The 24,200-nt window shown below is 41.5% G+C and overlaps 1 protein-coding gene across 1 annotated transcript in view; it reads left to right on the plus strand.

Moving 5' to 3' along the window:
* PPP1R16B (protein phosphatase 1 regulatory subunit 16B) overlaps positions 1-24,200 on the plus strand; it is a 150,777-nt gene that overhangs the window by 107,438 nt on the left and 19,139 nt on the right. The window contains exons 3-4 of the mRNA XM_069063557.1: positions 13,852-13,922; positions 18,928-19,073. Of these exons, the coding sequence (XP_068919658.1) occupies positions 13,852-13,922; positions 18,928-19,073 (217 nt within the window). The remainder of the gene's footprint in view (positions 1-13,851; positions 13,923-18,927; positions 19,074-24,200) is intronic.

Raw genomic sequence — 24,200 nt, forward strand, 5'->3', positions numbered from 1 at the left:
AGTCAAGTGAAAAGGCCCACCACTGGTCCCTAGGGTACCTCAGCAACAAAGATGTATCTTCTCTAGTCTACAGTCTGACAAGAAGAATCTGTTATGAGCTTTCAATGTGCCAGTGATACAAAGAAAGGCGAACGACAATCTCTGCCCTCAAGGAGCTTGCATTGTAGTGGGGGAAACAATAGGCAATCCATTCAGTATATGTAAGATATATGCATAATATTATTCTCAGAGGGGAAGGCTCTAGCAGGGCCTGGGAAAGTGTTGCCATAGGTGGGATTTGAATTGTAGCTTGAAGGAAACCAGTGGAAGTAAGGGGCAGAGATAAGGATGGAAAATATTCCAGGCATAGTGGGCACCAATGCCAAGACACAGACATAAGAGGTGGAGTGTTGGGTTCAAAGAATCACAAGTAGGACATTATGTCTGGATTGTAGAGGATATGGAAATAAGAAGACTGGAAAGATAAGAAGAATACACATTGTGAAGTGCTTTAAATGCCAAAGAAAGAATTTTATATCTTATCTTCAAGGCAACAGGGAGCCACTGTCATTGACTGAGTGAGGGGGAGAGGTGTGTATGTGTGACATGAGTAGATTTGTGGTTTAAGAAAATCCCTTAGGCCACTATGTGCAGGATGGAGTGGGTCTGGGGGAATCTTGAGGAAGGGAGACAGGTTGGGTGGCCTTTGCAATAGTCCAGGTGAGAGGGGATGAACTTCGAATCTAAGGTGGTGGTTGTTTGAATGGAGAGAACGAGTTTGAGGAAAAGAGTTGAGTGAAAGAAAGGACAATAGTTAGCAAGAGATTGTATATGTTTGTAAGTGATGATGACACAAGTCATGCCTGGTATACCATAGGGGCTTAATAAATGCTTGTTGATTTGATCATCATGCAAGTATCAGCCTAGCTAAACTTTGGAGATGCCCATCAACAGGTTTCCTGGAAGATGATTCAGCTTCTTGGCTATATCAGCTCTGAGGGTGGAGGGGCTAAGACCTGAGGTCTGTTACAGAAGAGGCCTCTCACACTGACAAGAACTTACTTTCTTCTTTTTTTCTTCTTCTAATGAACTTAAACATCAACGAGCATTTCAGTACTAAAGAACAGAAAAGACTATTGTATATGAAATTATAAACCTCTGTAACATGGTTATGAAAAGTTCATGTCCCCTCTGACCTTCCTTCTGCTCTCTCCTGTGTTTTTTACTGTTTGATATTTTTTTCATCTCTGTCACTATACCTACTCCCTTTGTACTTCCCCCAAACCTAAATAAAAGCCCTCCCTTGTAAAAAGTACAGTCAAGTGAAACAAATTAACACAATGATTGTGTCTGAAGATGTGTGTCTCATTCTGTGCCTCTTGCAAACCAATACCTGTCAAATCAATGAACTATAGAAGTCTGAGATGTGGTGACCTCTCCAGAGCCTGTGACCCTTTGCCTTTTTTTTGCCAACATTACAGGGTCAACCTTGGCTAGAAAATGCTATCTCTTTACTTGTGACTCACACATTACCCAGAAGCCTCACTTTCTACAATTCTTCATAAAAATGTCAAATCTCTCATTGATAACTTTCACCCATCAGTTTTCACTAGCCTTTGGGTGTTCCAGTTAGTGTGGTTGGTAGAGGTAGAGATGTAACTAGTCTAGACCTATCCTCTCTCCTTCTGCATCCCAGGAGCACTCCTAGTTTGAATCACACCATGTCTGTGAAATTTTTGGCATCATGGCATTCTCTTCATTCTGGATGCTGATTATTCCTATTTTTGCAAACTCTGGTTCATGTACCTGGGCTGTCATCTTAGGAACATAAGTTTAAATTTGGAAAGGACTTCAGAGGTCACATTCAAAGTTCAAAGTCATCATTTTAAAAGATAAAGAAGATGAGGCCCAGAAAAACTAAATGTCTGCCTTAATGTCACCTAAGTAATAAGTGACAAGGCCTGGATCCAACTTCAAATCCTACATGCTTTCCACTGTACTAGGAAACTTCTCTGTTTCTCTGTAAATGCCTGAGTGTGGCTATGGAGAGCCCAGTGATGGAGAATAGTAGCTCATATTCCTATGGCACCTCACAGTTTGCTTTCCTAAAACCTAATATAGGTAACATGCTATTTTGGGTTGTTTTTCAGTTGTTTTCAGTTGACTCTTTGTGACCCTATTTGAGGTTTTCTTGGCAAAGATACTAGAGTGATTTGTCATTTCCTTCTTCAGCATATTTTATAGGTGAGTAAACTAAGACAAACAGGGTTAAGTGACTTGCCCAGGGTCACACAGCTAGTAAGTGTCTGAGGCCATATTTGAATTCAGGAAGATGAGTATTCCTGCCTCCAGGACCAGAACTCTATCCACTTCGCCACCTTGCTGCCCAGCACATTATTGCTGTGCCCTCCCCCGTCCCCTCCCCCATTTAACAGATGAAGAAACTGAAGTTCAGAGAGGTAAACTTTCCCATAGTCACCAAGTTAGTAAATGGCAAAGGCAGGTAGGATTTGAATCCAGGTCTTCAGATTCCAAATCCATGACTCTTTACCACACCACACTTCCTTGGTATCACCCGGTATTGCTCTCCATAGATCTGCACCTCCCTCCATGGCCGGTTTCCTACTGGCCTCTTCTGAAAGGAGCTGGACTTCGCTGCTGCTCCACGTGTGTTTCTGTCATCTGACAGCTGATTGCCCTGGAATTTTTTGTATTTTGTTGAGTCTTTTCAGCCTGACCAGGCTCACTGAGCTGATAAGACCGCAGAAGATGGAGGTAGCTGTGGTGGAGTGGAAGGGGCGTTAGGTTTGGAGTCACAAGAACAGGATTGGGGGCCCAGGTCCGCCACTTGCTAGTGGCAATCTATGCAGGTCATTTCATCTCACTAACTTGCACTCATAGAGTGATTTAAAGTTTACAAAATGCTTTTCTCACAGCAATCCTGTGTGGTAAGTGGTGGCAGGACCCTTATTTCCACTCTACAGATTAGGAAACTGAGGCTCATAGAGGTAAATAACTTGGTCGTGGTCTCACTACTCTTGGGTCAGGACTTGAGTCCAAGTCATTGGGTTATTGCAGCTACTCAATTTCCTCATTTATATAATAGGAATGATGATACTTGTATAACCATCCTGATTATGGTATAGGGAGAGCTGGCCTCTGAGTTAGGCAGTCCTGGGTTCAAGCGCATGCATGCTGCCTGGCTGACTGAGCAGGTCACTTAACATTCTGCTGTCCAGACAGCTCTTGCAGACTGAATTGCAGAGAAGGTGCTGATTGCCATTAGTAGAGGATGTTCTGGTGCTTTGTATAGTGTCTAGAATATAATCAGCACTCAATAACGCTTGTTGATCTGGTCTTGTTATACGTATTTGTAATCTCAGCCCTTAACCCAGGGCCTGCCAGTCAATGAACATTTATTAAGCACTGAGAATAAATACTAAGAAAAGTGAAAGACAGTTCCTGCTCTCATGGAGTTCCTTCCATCCCATGGGAGAAACCATAAATGAACAACCACGTACAAACATGATATATTTAAGACAAGTTGAAGACAATCAATAGAGAGAAAGTACTGGCATTAAAGTGGACCCAGAACAGTTTCTAGTAAATGAGGTTTTAACTTAGAATGGAAGGAAAAGGGGCAGCTAGGTGGCACAGTGAATAGGACACTGGCCCTGGAGTCAGGAGGACCTGAGTTCAAATTCGGCCTCAGACACTTAACACAAAAACTAGCCTTGTGACCTTGGTCAAGTCACTTAACCCAAATTGCCCTACCTTCCCCCCCGTCCGAAAAAAAAAAGAATGGAAGGAAAGCAGGAAGTCAGGAGGTAGAGATCAGGAAGGAGAGTATTCCAGACATGAGGAGCAGCCAGTGAAAATGTCAAGATTTGGAGTTTCTTGTGTGAGGGATAGCCAAGAAGCCAATATCACTGGTTCACAGAGTATGTGGGGGTGAGTGAAGTCTAAGAAGACTGGGGGTAGATTATGAAGAGCTTTGAAACAGAGTATTTAATATTTGATCCTGTAAGTGATAGGAAGCCACTGTAATTTATTGGATAATTGGGGCAACAGAGCAGAACTATACTTTAGGATGACACACTTTGACAGTTCATTGGAGAATGGACTGGAGTGGGGAGAGACTTGTGGCAGGGAGACCAAGAGGGCTATTGCAATAATCCAGGTGTGAAGTGATGAGGGTCTGCATCAGGCTTGGTTGTTGTCCTTTGTTCTCGAAGGGAACTGAAATGACATCACTGTTAGAGTCAAGTTACAATGTGTCCGTCAGACTGATCAGACCAATGGGAGCTCAGAATGCTCTGCCACAGGTCAGGCACAAATAATCCACATGAACTTTTGGGGTGGATTCTCTAAATTTGCTCATCTCATATTTCTTTTGAGCTATTTCAGTTCTGCTTTGTTCATAGAGCACAGCATCTTCTCTGATGAGGGCACGCCATGCTAAGCAGACCTGTGCCCGTGTCTCCCATGTCATGCAATCCATTCCAAAGTCCTTGAGACCTCAGAAGTGTCCTTGTATTGCTTTTTCTGATCATCAGGTGAGCACTTGCTGTATGTGAGTTCTCCATAAAATAATCTTATAGGCAAACATATGTTTGCATTTGAACAATGTGCCCCATCCATTGGAGTTGCACTCTCTCAGCAGTTTAGTTGGAGAAGGGACCTCAAATGTCTGGTATCTTATCCTACCAGGTGATCTTCAGATTCTTCCTAAGACAATTCAAATGGAAGTGATTCAGTTTCCTGGCATTGTTCTGGTATACTGTCCAGGTTTTGCAGGCATGCAACCATGAGATCAGCACAACTTCAGTTTGGTAGTCAGTCTAATACCTCTTCCCTTCCACACTTTCTTTCTGAGCCTCCCAAATACTGAACTAGCTCTGGCAATGCATGTGTCAACCTCATTATTGATGTGCACATCCCTGGAAACTATACTATCAAAGCAAGTGAGCTTATCCACAGCATTCAGAACTTCTCCATTTATTGTAACTGATTGTCCCACTTATGGATGGTGTGGCTGATGAAGCATCTGTGTTTTCTTGGTGTTAATTGTGAGGCCAAAATTAGCACAAGAAGCAGTGAATTGATCCATACTTTGTTGCATCTCAGCTTTAGAGGTTGCATTGAGTGCACAATCATCTGAAAACAAAAAATTACATATCCACAGTTCTTCCACTTGACTTGTAGCCTTTTCAAGTTAAATAATTTACCATCAGTGTGGTAGCTGACCTTAATGCTCTGTTTGTCCTTGTTGAAGGTGTTTGACAACATGGTTGAAATCATCATGCTAAAAAGCATGGAAGCAAGCACACAGGCTTGCTTCACTCCTTGGGTGACTGGAAAAGAATGAGAACATTACCCATTATCCAGAACCCAGGCAAGCAAGCCATCATGAAATTGACATACCACGCTGATAAACTTCTCTGAACCACCAAACTTTGACATAATTTTCCATGAGCCCTCACAAATGACAGTATCAAGGGTCTTAGATCTACAAACATCGTATATAGATTTTTGTTCTGCTTCTGGCATCTGTCCTGGAGTTGTTGGGCAGCAAACACCATATCAGCTGTTCCTCAGCCCTTTCTGAAGCCATTGACTTCCAGTTAGGTGACCATCTTCCAGGTTAAGGATCAGTCAGTCTATTAAGGAAGATTCTGGCAAGAATCTTGCCAGCAATGACTAAGAGAAAGACACCACCCTCCCACCCTTGTTTGTCACAGGACAACCTATTTTCTTTACCTTTACAGATATGGACAATGGAGGTATCATTGAATTCCTGGGGAATAACTTCCTCTTGCCATATAATCCAGAAAATTTCAGTCAGCTTTTGTATAAACAATGGACCCTGCCCCTTGTAAATATCAGCTGGATTAGAATCAGCACCTGGTGCTTTTCCATAGAAGAGGCATTCAAAAACTCTTCTTCAATTGGAAATTTGTCTAGAGAGCGATCAACTTCAACCTGAGGTAAATGGCCAGTGGCTTCAGCATTGATTGATAATGATCTATTGTGAACATCATAGAAGTGTTCAGTCCATCTTTCCAGGGTCATGTTCTAATCAATGCGGCTCCATCAACACTGAGTAGTAAAGGTACATCATATGTCTTTGGCTCATAAATAACCTTCAAGGCTTCATAAAAGTACTTTGGATTATTACTATCAGCATAAAACTGAATTTCATTGGCTTTCTTACTGAGCCAAGAATCTTGCATCTCTCTAAGATTCATTGGTACTTTACTTTTGATGGAGTTAAATGCTACCTTCTTAGAGATGAATGAACTATCTTGCTGGTAAACCTTGTGGAGATCTCATTTTTTCATTTAGCAGCTTCTGAATTTTCCCATTATTTTCATCAAACAAGTCTTGATGTTTGCAAGTGTTTTGACCCAGATGAGTAAATACAGTGCTGTATGCCAAATCTCTGAAAGCTGGGCATTCCTTTTCTGCTCCACTGTTGCCAGTCATCTGCTGGCTCAACTTTTCCTCCAAGTTGGCAATGAAAAGAGAATTGCTCTAATCTATTGACATTAAGTAGTGGGCAGTCATTTTGCCTTGCAACCCCGGTTTTTGTTTAATGTGAACATTTATCTTGAGGAGGATAAATCTATGATCAGTCCAGCACATTGCCTTTGTCACTCTCACATCCTGTCTCTTCTCTTTATGATCACATAATCTATTAAACGCCAATGTTTGCTGCAAGGGTGCGTCCACAAAGTTTTATTGCATTTAGGTAAATGGAAGACAGTGTTGGTGATGAGAAGGTCTTGAGATGCACAAATCTTCAGTTGTAAGTGACCATTGCTGTTGCTGTTTCCAGCTCCATTCCTTCCAAGGACTCCCTGCCATATCTGTTAGTCTTAGTCTATTCTAGCATTAAAGTAACCAAGAATTATAAGCTTGTCCTCTTTTGGCACATTGATAATAAGGGTCTCCAGATCTTCATAAAATTTTTCTTTGACCTCATCAGGGTACGTCATGGTGGGAGCATAGGTATTAATGGTGCTTCGTTTTTCTTTAAGTGGCAATCACATTACCATGAACCTGTCATTCACTCCTTTTGGTAGGCATACAAGCTTATTGAGTAGATTAGTTTTGATTGCAAAACCTATGCCAGCTTGATGGCTCTCCCCATCACTGCAGCCACTCCAGAAAAACATGTATCTAGCTCCAATGTCAGTAAACTGGCCTTCATTTGCCAGCCTTGTTTCACTCAGGGCTGCTATTTGGATGCCCTAACTACTGATTTCTCTCACAACTACTGAGTTCTCTTGTCTTTCAGGTCTATTGGGTTTTGTGTTCTCTATAAGTGTGTACACATTCCATGTACTGATGATGAATAGAGTCATCTTTGCAGAAGTTTGTGCATATTTTGTGTGTGTGTTTCGACTCCAAGGTGGGATCCCTACCTACTATGGTAATCAGGACAGGAGTGGGTAAACAGACAAATTTGGGGGCACCTTTTCTGGCCCCTTCCTAAAACCAGGAGGTGAGCAGTGTGGGAACCCATGGGGCTGCCAAATCCCATTGCTGCTTCCAGTGAGAAAACGACCCTGTGGCCTGGGTTGCCTGTGTGCAGGATTGTGACTATAGGTCCTAGTGTATCTGTACCTGCTGCTTCATAACTTAACTGTTGCCACAGGACTTTGAGATTGGTAAAATGGTATGGGTGATGTCTTTTGATTCATATGTAAATTGGATGTAAGTGAGGTAGAGTTGCATGAAGTCATCAGCCTCACTCTCTCTTCCAGAGTCATCACAGTCCAGTAGCAGCAGGACAGTGAAGACAACTAGTGATGGCTTGAGATGCAGTCGATGACCTTGGTGTTTTCAATGTCTAACCAAGCTCTAAGTGCTCCACAACACCTGCTTCAGCTGCCTTCATGGCCATTGGAACTAATTATTCTTATCTGCCCATTCCACCAAGGGAAGTCTTCACATGCTTGAGGTAGACACCCCCCTCATTTACCCTCAACCTGGTTTAGCTCATCTGCCAAAATAGTTTACTGGGGTGTGGCTGCAGCTCCTTGGAGCTACAGATGAGAGTTAGGTGGATCAGGTAGATAGCAAAAGTGCAAAGCAGTCCTGATCCCAGAGGTCCTAGACTTCCCTGAATACACTCTATGTCCCAGCAGGTGAAAGGCAGTGTCAAAGGAAAGAAAGGGACACATCTCAGGTCTTGGCAACAGAGAGGGCAGGGTTGGAGATGACACCTAAGTTGTGAGCTTGAGTGACTGGGAGGATGGTGGTACCCTTTATAGTAATAAGGAAGTTAAGAATAAGGGGAGGTTTTGTTAGGTAAAGATAACGAGCTCAGTTTTGGACACATGCTAAAGTTGTGTGTGGGACATCCAGTTTGTGATTTTCAATAGGTGGTTGAAGATGTGATACTGGAGATCAGGAGAGAGGTTAGGACTAGATAAGTAGATCTGAGAATCATTAGTACAGAGATGACAATTGAATTCATGGGAGTTGATGAGATTATCAAGTGAAATAGTATAGAGTGGAGGGGATAAAAGAGGGCCTAGGACAGACTTGTAAAACACCCACAGTTAGCAGTCATGACCTGGATTAAGATCCAGGAAAGGAGACTGAGAAAAAATGGTTGAACACATAGGAGGAGAACCAGAATAGCATGGTATCATGACAATCTAGAGAGGACAGCATCCAGGAGAAGAGGACGATCAACAATGTCAAAGACTGCGGAGAGGTCAAGAAGGATGAAGGTTGAGAAAAAAGCCTCTTGGTTAAGCAATTAAGAGACCATTAATAACTGTGGAGAGAGCAATTTTGGTTGAATGATCAGGGTAGAAGCCAGCCTGGAGAATTAAGAAGAGAGTAAGCGGAAAGGAAGCACCTAATGTAGACAGCCTTCTCAAAAAGTTAAGCCACAATAAGTAGAAGTTATGGGATCATAGCTAGTGGGCCTGAATGAATTGAGTGAGGGTTTCTTCAGGAAGGGAGGGAAATGATCATGTCTGTAGCCAGTAGAGAAGCAGCCAGGAGATTGGGAGAGATTGAAGATACCTGAAAAGTAGGGATGATAGGGCAATCTGCTGGAGAAGATGGGATGGAAAGGGACCATTTGTGCATGTAGAGAGGGGTTTGCCTTCACAGTAAGGACCACTTCTTCATATGCCTGGCACAGAGGAAACAATAAATAGATCATTTTTTATTTATTCATATGCCAGATGTGGTCTGACTAGGGCAGGGTACGGCAAGATTCTCCTCTCCTTACTTCTGGAAGTTATGTCTCTTTTAATTCAGCCTGTAATTATATTTAGTCTTTTTAAATATGCCATATCGCACTGCTTTGAGCATTGAGCTTACAATCCACTCAAACCCCTAGATGGTTTTCAAACAACCTATTTCCCATCTTGTACTTGCGAAATTGATTTTTTGACCTCAGCATTAAGATTTTAGATTTACCTCTTTTAAATTTTATTTATTAATGTTATTAAATTTCATCTTACTAGATTATGCTTAATACTCAAGTTTTTCAGAATCTTTTGGGGTCCTGACTCTCTTATCCAGTATTGTTTGTTGTCCCTACAAGATTTATGTCACCTACAAACTTGAGAGGCATGCTTTCTATGCCTTTATCCAAGTCATTGATAAAAATATTAAATAAAACAGGGCTAAGCACAAAAATCCCTGGATCATTCCACCCTAGAACTCTTGCCAAGTTGACATTGAATCATTAAGAAATACTTTTTTAAGAGTAGTCATTCAGTCAGTTATGAAGCCATCTAATTATATTACTATGTGGTTCACATCTCTCCATATTTAACACAAGAATGCTATGAGATATTTTATCAACTGCTTTACCAAAATCTAGGTGATTTAGATACCATTCTTCTGATCTACCAATTCAGTAATGTTGTTTTTAAAAAAGAAATGAAAATTTAAAAAAGTTAGCTTTGTGTGATCTGGTATTAAAACCATCCTGGTTCTTTGTATTCATCTGTTCCTTTTCTAGATGTTCACCAACCATCTCTTTAGTAATCTGTTATAGAATTTTTTCCAGGATTTGAAGAAGTGTGAATGAGAGAGAGAGAAAGTGTGTGTGTGTGTGTGTGTGTATGTGTATCCTTCTTTCCAGATAACTCCTAGTTTTCCTCATGAGAACTGTTTCCCTTTCTGTCTTCAAATTTTCATTCTTGACAGCTTCTCACCTTTCCTGAGCCAATTTACCATGTAGAATTTTACTTCATTGGATCCTATCTATCATTCCTCTCAACTTAATGAAATCTGTTTTTTTTTAATCTAGGGTGCATTCTATACTATTCCTGGTTTTCCTCCTCAGTTAAGAATTCTAAGAAGGAATAGCTCCCCTCTTGCTCCCTCCTTCACCAAGATTCCCATCACTTCTACCCTAGCTACCAGTTCCTTTCGATTAGTAAGAATCAGATTAAAATCTGAATTCCCCATGTTGGTTCCTTCATTTTTGGAAGGATGAAATAATCATTAAGACAAGTCAAGAAGTTATTAGCTGCTCTAATTAATTCCAAAGTTGGGAGATACTGGCACAGGATTGCTCAGCATGGCATGCCCGCATCAGAGAAGGTGCTGTGCTCTATGGGTAAAGCAGAATTGAAATAGCTCAGGAGAAATGAAAAATGTGCAAACTTAGAGAATTAACCCCAAATGTTCACACAGGCTATTTGGTATGGTAGAACATCCCGAGGTCATGTTGGTCTGATCAGCCACAGTTGGACACACTGACCCTTGACTCTCTAGCATAGTAATGGCATTTTGGTCCTCCTCAAGAACAAAGGACAACAACCAACCAACTACTCTAATGTTTCGGGATTGAGGAGAGGAGAGGAGATAAGCAAAGAGAGAGAGAGACTGAGGAGAAAGAACCTGGGGGGAGGAAGAGGGAGACAGAGAGACTAGGAAGAGAGCAAGAGAGATTCTGAATATATCTGGACAATTGAAGCTCTTATCACTAATAAAGTCTGCTTCTATGCATCCGATCTCTTTCCCAAACTCACTGGTCTTGTAACATACTCCAATAAGAATATCTCCCTCCATTTTTCATTACCTAAATGCTTTCCACCATGTTGCCCTGCTTTGGTTCCTGGTTTTCTTCACATATTTCTCTTTTTTGGTGAACCCTTTTCACCTGTCCTCTTCCTTTGTTTGAATAAAACATACCTCTTCATAGTCTTTGTCCAGGCATGGGTCCCACCTGTCTCATTTATAACCATAAGGTCAAGGTTGCTTCTAATGTTAGGATGGTTAGACCCTCTTGCTTATTAACTTTGAGCAGAGTATATTGGAGATGATTTTAAAAAAACCTGGCTTTTTACTTGATTTCTTTCCCACCTGTGAAATCTGAGTGTCTCATCTACCAACTTTCTTTCTTTGTTTTTGTTCCTTTCCGTGTTATTTAGTGTGGGGGGGTATAAACAAGGTGTGTTCACCCTCCTTCATCCTTTTGATTTCATTTTACCTGGCTGTGTACATGTTTTATCTCTACTCCCAATCCCAGTAGGATGTAAGTTCTTTGAGATCAAGGATCTAAGTGGGTTTTTTCCTATATACGTATCCAGTACTTTGACCATAGTGTCTGATTAGACAGTACTTGTTGGGTTGAATTAAATTAAATCCACCCCACTGTTTGGTATACTTCATCAGCCTATAGGAAATGGCTCCCAAAGGCCTGGACCCAATTAGCTGTGGGACCATGACCAAGTTATTACCTCTATGAGCCTTACTTTCCTCACCTTTTTGTTGTTCGGTCGTTTCAGTCATGACCCCATTTGGGGTTTCTTGGCAAAGATACTGGAGTGGTTTGACATTTCCTTCTGCCTCATTTTATATAAGTACAGAAATAATGATACTTGTACCACCTACTTGACTTGGATTCAAGAGAGACCTGGATTGGAATCCCTGCTTCAACAATGACTAACTTTGTTACATTGGATATGTCATTTTACTACTTCTGGCTTTCAGTTCTCCCATCAGTAAAATGGGTATTATAATACTTGTCCTAACTCCCTTGCAGAGTTGTTGTATGGACAGTGATTTGTAAGCTCTAGGGGAACTTGAGAACAAGAGCTCCAAAGCATTTAGAGCCCTTGGCTGGTACCTAAAGGTGGTTTAGGAAGATTGGATTACTTCCTGCCAGGGCTTTGGTGCTCAAAAGGGCATTAAGTGTTAGTTCCTTCTGCCTTTGGGCAATGGATCATTTCCTATTCCCTCCTACCCAAGAACAGTTATGGTTTGTGTCCCTCTATCTGGAGAGTCTTCTGAAATGGAGGATCAATTCAAGAGTATCCTGGAGAGTGAGAAAGCTTTTCACTCTGTGTTCCCAAATCCTAAGTTCAGTATTTGTTCTTAGATACTGGTGTCTCTACTTTTGTCCAGCCCAATGCAGTTCACAGGTGCCTGAGCCTCTGGTTAGACACATGACTCTTAGGCATGGGTATGCTGGGGTAGGGGCTCCTCCAACAAGGGGGCCAAAGCATGTTTTCACTGGACATTGAAATTCATTGTTGAGGCACTGTGATCTGAATCACTGGAGGGAGAAGCCTCCAGAGAAAATTACCAATCCCTGAAGTCAGAGAATGCCTGAGGTGGAAGGGACTTTAGCAAGGAAGATAAACAGTATCAGAACTGGAAGAAACATTAGATCATCTATCTAATCCAGGAGTTCTTAACCTTTTTTGCTTGCACGCCTTCTCAGAATAATGCTTTCAAGTGCATAAAACAGAATCCATGGGATTACAAAGAAAACCAGTTATACTGAAGTATAGTTATCAAAATATTTTTAAAAGTTCTTGGACCCCAGGTTAAGAATTCCTGATCTAGTTCAATCCCCTCACACTACAGAGAAGGAAACTGAGGCATACAGGTTAAATAATTTAGTCTGTGGGCCTGGGAGATGTCTTCAAGGGACACTCCCTTCTACCAAGTTTCCAATACAGTATCTTCCTTGATCCGTTCCATGTCAGTAATGATCTTCATCTTTAGACCTCTTTAACAACAACAACAATGTTGCATAGAGTTCTCTTCCTTTATTTCTTATTCTTATAGTAAAATGTGAGCTCCACAAGGACAGAGATCATGTTTTATTGAAACTTTGTACCTTCTACAGCACTTAACACAGGATTTTGCACACAGTAGGTCCCTTAAGAAGTGTTGGTTAAAAGAGATACAAGAGTGAACACTTTATGAAATGTTCTTACAGTAACCCTATGCAACATGCAAATGTTATTATCCCCATTTTACAGATGAGAAAACTGAAGCTTAGAAAGGTGAAATATCTTGCCTAGATTTACACAGTTAACAATTAACTCCAAGCTGACTCCATCCTCTGAAGAGGAACCTTAAGAGCTTGACTTACAAGTTTGTAAAGAAATCATGTGGCAGAAAGTCATGGTGTACTCATACTAAAAAGAAAAGCAGCAAAATCTGAAGGAAAAAACCCTCCAAAGAATAAGAGAAGATAGGGACATGAAAGCAAACAGGACGTTTTTGTTGTTCTTGTTAAAGCCAATATACACATTACAAAACAAAATATAGTTTGGAATTTGTGGTTTTATGTACAGTAATTTATTATTTAATTACTTTACTTGATACTTATTTTAATAATGGGCTACTAAGTTAGAAATTTTAACCTTTAAAAATAAACTTCTGAAAACCAGGTAAACTTTACTATATTGGATATGTAACTGGAAATCAATGTTCTGTTTCATACTTAGAACAAAAAAAAAAAAAAAAAGAAGCTACAGCTTTTCCAAAACATAAGGAAAGGATGGACTGGCGTAGGATTGGGGGGTGGGAGAGTGGTACAGTCGCCTTTGGCAGGAGATGCTCATCTCTAACTGTCCTCTCCCTTTACAGTGCGCTACTTTCTGAAGAGCAAGATAAGCCCTGACCTATGCAATGAAGATGGACTCACTGCACTGCATCAGGTGAAAACCTAGGCATACCCCAGGCCTGGTGGCAGGGGGAGGGAGGGAGGGAAGGAGGGAGGCTGTCCCTTCTCTTTTCCATCCCTAGTCTGTTGGACAACCCTGGGTCTCCTTTCTATTCCACATTCCAGCAAGTCACTTAAGGGACATTTTTATAACTAAAATATATATACTAGTTTGTTATGGTGACTAGAGATTAATGAGTTTTCCATTTTAAGACAATTCCAAAAACATTAACCATGTTGAGATAGTGGTCTTGGAGTCTTTGTCTTTAAATGGGTATATTTCTGCCATCTGGTAAATAGCTGGGGCAACAGTCTAATGTCTCAGGTGGACTCCAAGGCTCTGGTATGATCTCCATTTCTGGGGTGGTGATGGACCTCAGGTGATACGATCATATCATATCTCCCTATTGCCTATTGAAGAATACATAAACATCCTGGCATTCAAAGCCTGCCTTAATCTTGTTTCACCCTACTTTGTAGCCTTATCTCATACTACTTTCTTTCAGATACTCAGTGTTCCAGCCAACTTGGAACTTAGTACCTTTTCCTTATTTTGCCCAATGGCAGCATCATGGGATCATAGATTTAGAGATGGGAAAGGCCTTGGAAGCCACCTAGTCCAGTCTCTCTATTTTACAGATGAGGTGGCAGCAAAAAATAGCAGAGCTTGGATTCTAACCCATTTCCTTTGACTCAAGCTAAGGATGCTTCAAAGAGGCCCTGGGTCCAGCTCTCCCAGAATGGGAAGGGCTATATATGTCTCCTGTTGCATCATTTCCTTAGGTTCTGATGGACAGCTTTAAAACTCAGTGTCCAAGGGCTTTCATTTGTGTCCAAGGCACTGGCTCATTCAAAGTTCACAAAACGGCTTTGGAAAACTATAGCCATATCTTCATGGAACAGCATGTTCTGTACCATGGTTTACATTTGAGGGAAGAGCCAGCAGGAAACTAAGTTGGGGTGTGTGTGTATGTGTGTGTGTGCACACGCACGCACATGAGCACACATATGCATGTACGTGAGACTACATTACAGTATAAATCCTGTATATGGCCTTGACCCAATTCTGAGGCTTGGTGCCTCTAATCTCCCTCAACTCTTGTCTTCCTCTGTGGTAATCCTGGCCAGGCCAAGGTTCCTTGGACCAGGATCACTGTAGCTGAGCAAGCTGCTCACGCCCAGGAGTTCCTTTCACTGTGACCTCCAGCAACCAGTATTTCCCAGGAGAGACTCATTATGATAGTATTATAGTATGTTAGAATCAGAACTGGAAGGGATCTCAGAGGCCATTTAGTCCCCTCATCTTAAAAAAAATTATCTGTTTATTTTTCAATTAAAATATCTTTTCTCTCCTTCCTACTCTCATCTCTGATTGAAAAAATAAAAAGGGAAAGTAAAGCAAAACTCTTCTAAAAATATGCATAGTCAAGCAAAACAAATTCCCACATTGGCCATGTCCAAAAAGTAAATGTCTCGATTTTAACGCAAATCTATCACCCCTTTGGCAGGACGGGGGTAGTAGCATCTTACATCACTGGTCCTCTGGAATTATGGTTGGACATTGCATGGATTAGAGTCCTTAACTCTTTCAAAATTTGTGATTGGGAAGTTGTTTTTCAGTTATGTTACCCAACTAGGAGGTGTCTGAGGCCAGGTTTGAGCTTCTGAAGATGAGTCTTCCTGACTCCAGGCCCAGCTCTCTATCCACTGTACCACCTGTTATTATTATATTAATTGTTCTCCTGTCAACCCCCTCATTTTACAGATGAGGTTGTATCTGAAGTGACTGTTCCCTAATCCCCTCTCCCCCACCCCTCTAAGCCTAGGATCCTTCCCTGAACTTGTTAGATAACTTACTGAGAGGATGGGCAGGGAATGCAGCAGTGGGGGTGGGGAAGAGGAGCTGGGTTGTTAAACTCCATCTGAACACAGCTCATCTCTCTGACTTCTTTTCCAACAATGGTAAATGCACCCATTGACTGCCTTCTCTCCCCAGATGAGGTTCTTCTCTCAGCCACTCTCAATCCTGCCTGGTGCTGCCTGTTGTGGTGTCAAATGTGCATAGAAATTAGTGCCTTGGGTGATAAGAAGGGCTTTTTGTTTACGAGGATGCACTTTCCCAGCAAAGGGAGCCATGATTTAAGCTTGGGTTGCAGTGGCAACTTCTGTGGCTCCCAGCCAGGAAAGACTGCTGCTCTGGGGTCACTGGCCTAAACTTATGGATATGTTGGCCCAGTGTCTGTCCCCTGACGAAGGGATGTGGAGGAGCTGGGGGTCCAGACCTGCTTTCTGCCCTGGAATTGACTGTTATTGTGACTGCTTCTCTTTTCTGTCTATTCAGGGGTTCATGGGAAGGGCAAAGATGTAGACCTATGAGGGTTATTCCTTGGCCTGCCAGTTTTGCCAGCTGTCATGCCAGGGGAGTGTGAACGTTTACTAGAGGTGGGATGGGGATGGGAATGAAACTAGTTTGTGAATCATCAATGGAGAGACCTCCCTGGTGAAGAAACTCCATCCTCCCATGCAGTCTAACAATAGATCTGCAACTTGTAACATCTCTTAGAGTTGTCTGGGCTACTGTTAAGTTAAGTGACTCTCCTTTGTCAGAGGCCATACTTGAACCCAGGTTGTCCTGATTCCAAGGAAGTTTCTCTATCCCCTACTACACACTGCTTCTCAGAAATTATTCTTATTAATGATTCGATAATAATTCAATTTAACAAACATTTATTATTAGATTCCTATGTACAGGGCACTATGTTAGGTTCTGAGGATGCAGTCATTGTGAGACATGTTAGATGCAGCTCTGGAAAGGCTTGAACACAGAGCTGCCTATGGACGGGAAGCTCCAGGGTAAAGGTGGAGGTGTAGGCAGGGGGGACTTGAGTCAGTGACCAGCCCAGCAAGCTAAAGCAGGGGCAGATGTGGGGACCCTGTACTGGGTACTCAGCCACTGGTGCCTGGGGGTAACCAAGGGAAAAACAGGAAGGAAGACAGAACCTGCCTAATTTCAGTGCAGTGACAGAACCAGATGAGGCTCAACTCAGACATTTATAGTAAATACAGTAGACAGTGGGCAAATCACTTTATCACTTTGAACCTCAGTTTCCTCATCTGTAAAATGGGCATGGTGATATGTATATTATTTACCCCCATAGACTTTCTGTTTGCTTGTTTTGGAAGAAAGATCTTTGTAACCTGTAAAGTGTTATAGGAATGTGAATTATTAGTGATCTTCATAGTTTGCTCTGGTAATCTGTGTGCAGATAACTACAACCAAAGTAAGTTGAAGAGAATTCACCAGCAACTGGGAGAATCTAAAGGATGCCTTGTTCTTTCCAGCTCCCCCTCCCAGGATCCCTAACCCTATGCTGACCCACAGCTCTAGGGATACCATTCAGCATAAGGGGAGTGACAATGATTAGAACAAGGAAGGGGTCCTTTCCAACACTAGATCCATGACCCTCATTCCAATCTTAAATCCTTCTCTTCAAGGCTGAGCTCAGTGGATAGAGCATTGGCCTTGAATTCAAATCCAGAGGCCCTCAGATACTTACTAGTCCTGAGCAAGTCACTTAACCTTTGCCTGCCTTAGTTTCTTCAACTGTAAGAAAGGGATAATCATAGCTCCTCCTTCCCAGGGTTGCAGGTGATTAAATGAGACAGTGTTTGTAAAAAGCTTAACATAGTGACCAGCACACAGTAGATTCGTAATAAATCCTTGTCTCTTTCCTTTTGAGTCTTCTCAAACTGCTCCCCCAGCTGAAGTGACTTCTCCCTCGAGATACTTCTTTTGTTCCTGTCACACTCTGCTTTCATTATACTTAGCTGTGTTAATATTCTATTCCCCTTATTGGATTGTAAGGTTTTTGAGGGTGAATGACTATGCCATTTTCCATCTTTATATCTCCCAAATCTCAAAGTTTACACATGCCTGGTGCTTAATAAATGCTTATTTGAGGGCAGCTTGGTGGTGCAGTGGATAGAGTGCTGGACCTTGAGTCAAGAAGTTCAAATCTGACCTCAGACACTTACTGTGTGACCCTGGCCAAGTCACTTAACTATGTTTTAACTTTAAGCCTCAGTTTTCTCATCTGTAACATGAACTTGAGAAAGAAGTGGCAAACCACTCCAGTATCTTTGCCAATAAAACCCCAAATGGGGTCCTGAAGAGTCAGACACAATTGAAATGACTGAACAACAATGACAAAATGCTTGTTTAAATGAATTGAAATCAATAGTTGACTCTGAAAGATTTTTCAAAAGCTTCCTAGACTCTAGGGAATGAGACTGTAATGGTTAGTGTTCAGACATTAAGGACAGGGGGAATGAGGGTTCAGGGAGGCCTTCCTAGCTAGTCTTTCATCTTGCCTTGGCCCTGGGACTCTGAAGAGCAATGGTGACCCTTTGGACAGAATAATAAGATTTAGACCTGGCAGGGACCATAGAGATCTCCTCTAGTCCCCTCGTTTTACAGAAGAGGAAACTGAGATGGGGGGAGGACTTGCCATAGGCTACATGTGGCCAAGCCAGAAGAAGAACCTAGTTCCTCTAACATCAAATTGCATATTCTTGCTGCTATGCTGCCCTTGGTCTGGTCCCTGAAAATGCTGAATGCAATGGAGAACAAAAGTGAGGGGAAGCTGGACTATTATAGTAGGAATATTGGATCTGGGCCTGGGTTCAAATCCTGATTCTGCAACTCAGTACCAGTAAAACCTTGAGGAAGTCACTAGTAATAACAGACATCTCTATTATGCTATAAAACCTTCAAAGCGCTTTATATATAATCTCTCATTTGAATTTACCTTCTTGGAGCTCATTTTCTTCTCCTGCTGAGTAAGAGGATGGGAGGGAGCTTTGCAGAATCTGATGTCTAAGGTTTCTTCCAGCTCTAAGTTATAATTTGGTGATTTCTGCAGCCCTGTGGTTTCTACCTTGGTCTCGCCTAAGCCTGACTCTCCTTTTGCTTCTGTGTCCTTCTTCCCACTTCCCCAAAGTGCTGCATAGACAACTTTGAAGAGATAGTCAAGCTTCTGCTGAGCCATGGAGCCAACGTCAATGCCAAGGACAATGAACTATGGACACCCCTGCATGCTGCTGCCACCTGTGGCCACATCAACTTGGTGAAAATCCTCATTCAATAGTAGGTAGCTTCCCTCTCTCTGTCTGATTCCCTTTGGGAGTTTCCTTTCCTCCAGAGGAATTTGACAATGAGCAGCTCTTGGGCTATGAATGGGTAGGAGGGTGGTGACTTGGAATGGGGAGGACAGAGGGATTAGCATCTCCACGGCTCCCACTTTCTGGGAATGGGAGGAAGCCAGATTGCACCACCACCAGGAGAATGCCATTGTGTGTGTTGACTGGGAGCTGACCTACATTCTTCCCTGCAGGAAAGCCTGGCCAGGGCAATGCTGGCACTCTGGTAGCTCAAGCTCACGGTAACCGGGAGATCAAAGGAAAGAAGGATAGTTAGTACCCTGGAAAGAGCTTCCTTTTTGTGAAGATTTAGAACCCTGCTTATTGTATGAACTTGGGCAGGTCTGGGGCTCTCTGGCCTCAGTCTTCTCCTTCATAAAACGACAGAGTTGAACTTGATGACCTCTTAGGTCACTCCAACTGTGGGTCTGTGATCCTCATGACTAAAAGATGGCTGAAGTCCTGTCCAGCTCAAGCATTCTGTGATTCTGATGGAATGATAGAATAAGAAAGCAGGCTTTGAGCCTTTTTTTCCCCTTCTCACCTGAGATGATCAAGTTTCGTGGTTGTAAAGTAATGTTGAGTCTCAGAAGAAAGGTGTTATGTGTGCCTGGGGGTGTGGTTTAGTGTTACTGTTTTTGGTCTTGTAGTTTGCAGACTCCAGAGATTTAGGGTAGAGTGTTTTTATAGCAACAACAGACTATCTTGTTGAAGGCACTGATCATTCCTTGCCCATTTTTACTGACGCCCAATATATAATACTCCTTTTTGGTATTGATAGTGAGATACTATTTGAAAATAAACTGGGCAACAGCAGGCATCCCAATATACTATGTATACGCTATTACATGAACTTCACCTGTTAGCCAGGCCGACCTTGTGTATGCAATGACTATTTTGGGGCCTCTTCCAAAGAGTTTGGTGTCAACCCGCTTTGGAATTTCATCCATTGAAAGGCTTATGTTATGAAACAGACAAAGTAGAAAGAGCCACAGATTTTGAGACCTGTGTGGGAGTTTCACCTACCATCTGTGTGACCTTGAGCAAGTCACTTCCCTCCTTTGGGTCTCAGTTTCCTTAAGTGTTAAATGAGAGAGCTAATAATTTCTTGCTGGTGAAGCTGTGAATTAACTCAGCTGTTCTCAGAAACAATTTGGAATTAAGCAAGAAAAGTTGCTAAGCCTTCATATTCTTTGATTCAGCAATCTCAATGTTGGATTTATGCCTCAAGGACATCATGACAGAGAGAAAGATCTCGTATATGTTGAAAATATTCATGGCAGTATTAAATGCAATAACCAAAAGCTGCAAACAACTTATGTGCTCAGCTATTGGAGGATGGCTGACCAAACTGTGATAGATAAAAGCAATCGAATATTACTGCACCATAAGGAACGATGACTATGAAGAATTCAAAGAAACACGGAGAAACATGTATGAAGTGATGCAGAATGAAGTCAGCCAGACCAGAGGAATATACACAATGACAAAAATCATAGCACTGAAGATGGCACCAAGAAGCAACAAAATTTAGGTTGAATATGAGGTTCAGTGTTGATTTAAAAAAATGATTGAAGATAAAACAAGTGTCCTTCTTTCTGTTATCAAATAGCAAACTTCAAAAATGAGTCTGTCAGTCGAAATCACTTTATTAGGCAGTTTTGTTTATCTGTTTACAGGAAGATGCGAGGGGATAGGTGTTGTTTTTTTTATTGAGAAGTGACTATAAACTCCTTGAGGGCAGAGATTGTCTTTTACCTCTTTTTGCCTCTCCAGTACTTATCACAGTGTTGGCACGTACTAGGCACTTAATACATGTTATTAAGTTATTATTAGTACAAGTTATTATTATAATTATTATCATAAGCATATACAAGTATATATTAGCATAATTATTAATATAAATTATTAAGACTGATGTTCTAAAATAAAATGGATCAATACAAATTGTATCTAATGAGGGGGTTGGGCTAGATGACTTCCGAGGTCCTTTTCAGCTATAAAATCTTATCCTGGGAAACTGGAAGCTCTGAACAGCAGAATATTGGGCTTCTGACAGCTTGTGTGTCCCAACATTTGTGATACATCCTCCCTACCCCCTGTCATTTTTCCTAAGACAGACCTATGATATTGTTAGAAATGGATGTTCCACCAACACTGGAGTGATTTAGAGTGGTTATCCCACAGAAGTATTGTAGTCATTATGCAGAGATTTAAGTTTCATAACCATAATCAATAGCTTGGTGAAAAGCATTGCTACTAGTATTACAGAGCTGTACTATTATATCTCAATGCTCATGTTTTTCTCATCATATGAGAGATAGTATGGTGTAACAGAAAAAAAAAAGTGGGGGAAGTGGTCTGGATTTGGAGTGAGGAGACCTGATTTCCATCCCTAGTTCTGGTTCCATGCAACAATGATCAAGTCACTTCATTCTCTCTATAATTCAGTTTTTTCATTTGTAAAATAGACATAATAATACTTGTACTGGCTATCATATAGGCCTTGGTAGTACAAGTGCTTTGTAAATTTTAAAATACTTATGGAAATATGAGTTATCTTAGAAGATGACACTGTGCCTTCTTTGTGGAAGTCAATGCCTCTTGGCTAACCCATATTTGACATTTATAATTGTCCAAAGCAAAGCTACTCAAGTCTTATCACTACAAGTCAAAGAATACAATATAAATACAGTCCATGACACATGATCTTGCTAGCAGTATCAGAAGAAGAAAGGAAATACTTGCTCCTAAGTATCTTAGGATGATTTTAGACCCTATCAGGAAGACTAATACTCTATTTATAGATTCAAGTATGCAAATTTTGTGAGCAAAGTGTTATTTAAACTCCCCCAGGATGCCCAAGAACTGTCCATGGTAGACTTTTTCTTTCCTCTACCTAACGTCTCGAATTCCTTAGGATGCAGTTGGAATAATACCTGAAGACTTCTCCAAAACTCTCCAAGCATTAATCTTCAAAAACATATACGGTGCAAGAGATTATGGTGGAGATGGTGATGTATCTTATGTGTACTCAATTATTTACATGTTGTCTCCACTAGACTGTATGTTCCTTAAGGCCAGGGACTATTTTTGCCTAATTTCTTATCCCCAGGGTTTAGCACAATATCTATCACATAGTAAATACAATAAATATTCTTAGTAAATACAATAAATATTCTGAGAAGTTACTCAGTCAATTGGGAAGTAGAATCTAGAATTGAAAGCTTTTATGAGGGATATGAAGAAATAGCCCGAACTTGACCTCATGTCCTTTGGAGCTATAGCTCTATGCTTCGGCTTGGCCAACATGCAGAATCCCAGTGCCAGAAGGACCTGTCAGCCCAGAGAAGCATAACCCTTGAGTTGCTGCAGGCACTTAACAGCAGGATAAGCAAAAAATGGGGCAGATGTCACATAGACAAGAGAATGATGAATGGTTCCACCATACACCTGGGCAGGGTGGATCTGTTCTCACATGCACCTGTCATAAGGCCTGAATGGACCTGGATGTGTGTGTGTGTGTGTGTGTGTGTGTTTGTATGTATGTACAGGGGCTGAGACTGCCTGAAAATCAGCTGTTGAACCTGATCCATCCATTCAAATTTATGTCATCTGTACTGCCAGATTAACCTTTCTCTAACATTATCTTTTAAAAATAAATTATATTGATGCCTTTTATTTGACTATGCTATCATTTTCTGGATAGATCCTGTCCCCTTTCTACTCCTTTGTAACAAAGCTGTATCTAACAATGGGTGCCATGTTCTGTTCTGCCCAGGGGAGGGAGGTATGTTCCTTGTCTCTTCTCCAAAGCCATTATTGATTTTTTAATTACTCAGGTTTCAGTTTTCTCTGGGTGATCTTTTCATTTACATTGTAGCAGTCCTTGCAAATTTTTTCACTTGACCAAGATTCTTTGATGGTCATCTCATGCACAAAAAATTTAGAGTTGGGAGTGGCCTTAGATATTATCTAGTATGATCTTTTTATTTTACTTTGTTTATTCCAAAGAAAGGAGATAGCCTGCTTAATGTCACACAAGCAGGCAACCAGAAGAGTTGGAATTTGGCTTTAGGTCTTCTGCCTCCACATCTAATGCTCATTCTGCCTTTTACCACATTTTTCTCCAGACTCTTCAGCTTTTCCAACCATACCCCATCACACCCCATTCAACCTTATCTCCTCCTGTTCTCCTCTATTGCAATCAGGCACTCCATTTCTTCCATAGCCTACTTGAACACTAGTGCCATAAATAGGGCAGAAAGACCAAGGATTTGTCTCAGAGCACTAAAACTTAGAGGATACCAATTGTACCATCTCTGAGTATATTTCCTCCCCCTGGTGGCTGTTCTCCTGGAACCCAAGCCACTTTTCACTTTTCTCGAGCAAGATGGGAATCTGGTAATGCTCCAAAGTGTGTTTCCTTCACACAGCCCAGGTGATCACTTCCCATATGAACTCTCCCACCCCCAGTTAACCCTGCTCTTCCCCTAACCTTGAATCCAAGCACAAAACTTCTTAGTTGTTTATAATTGTGAGTACAGAGATGTTTCACTGAAGAGTGGTAGACTGGAGGGTGACTTGCTTAGGGGAGGTGTTGGAGACAATTAATTAGCTATTGGTCTCTATGCACTGTATGGAATAAAGGAAGAATCTAGTAGAGAGCTTGATCCCTACCCATTTCTATGGGTGCTAGTAACCAAATCTGTGAGATGTCAGAGTCACTAGGCCCAGTCAAGAATTGTAAAAATCATGTCAGAGACATATAAAGATATAAAAAATAATGTTAATCCTTTAAAGAGGATGCCTTATAGCCTCATCTTGGCTGCTGTGAGACCCTCATTCAATCATAGCTATTTCCCAGGGGAGGGGAAAGGCTAGAGGGGAGAAAGCTATCTACCATAGACAGTTCCCAGACAGCCTTCTGATAGCTTTTAAATGACCCACCCTTGTGGAATCTGCTTCCCTGAATCTGAAGTGGGGTGGGGGGAAAGGAAGCAGAGGTATACTTAAAGGGAAGACTGAGCCTTTCCTCCATAGTTCCCAACATATGGTTCTCACATAAAACTTT

This window comes from Petaurus breviceps, unplaced genomic scaffold (genome assembly GCF_028583685.1).
Source record: "Petaurus breviceps papuanus isolate PSGF00001 unplaced genomic scaffold, PetGlider_PUasm1.0 90591, whole genome shotgun sequence".
Classification (NCBI taxonomy): Eukaryota; Metazoa; Chordata; class Mammalia; order Diprotodontia; family Petauridae; genus Petaurus; species Petaurus breviceps.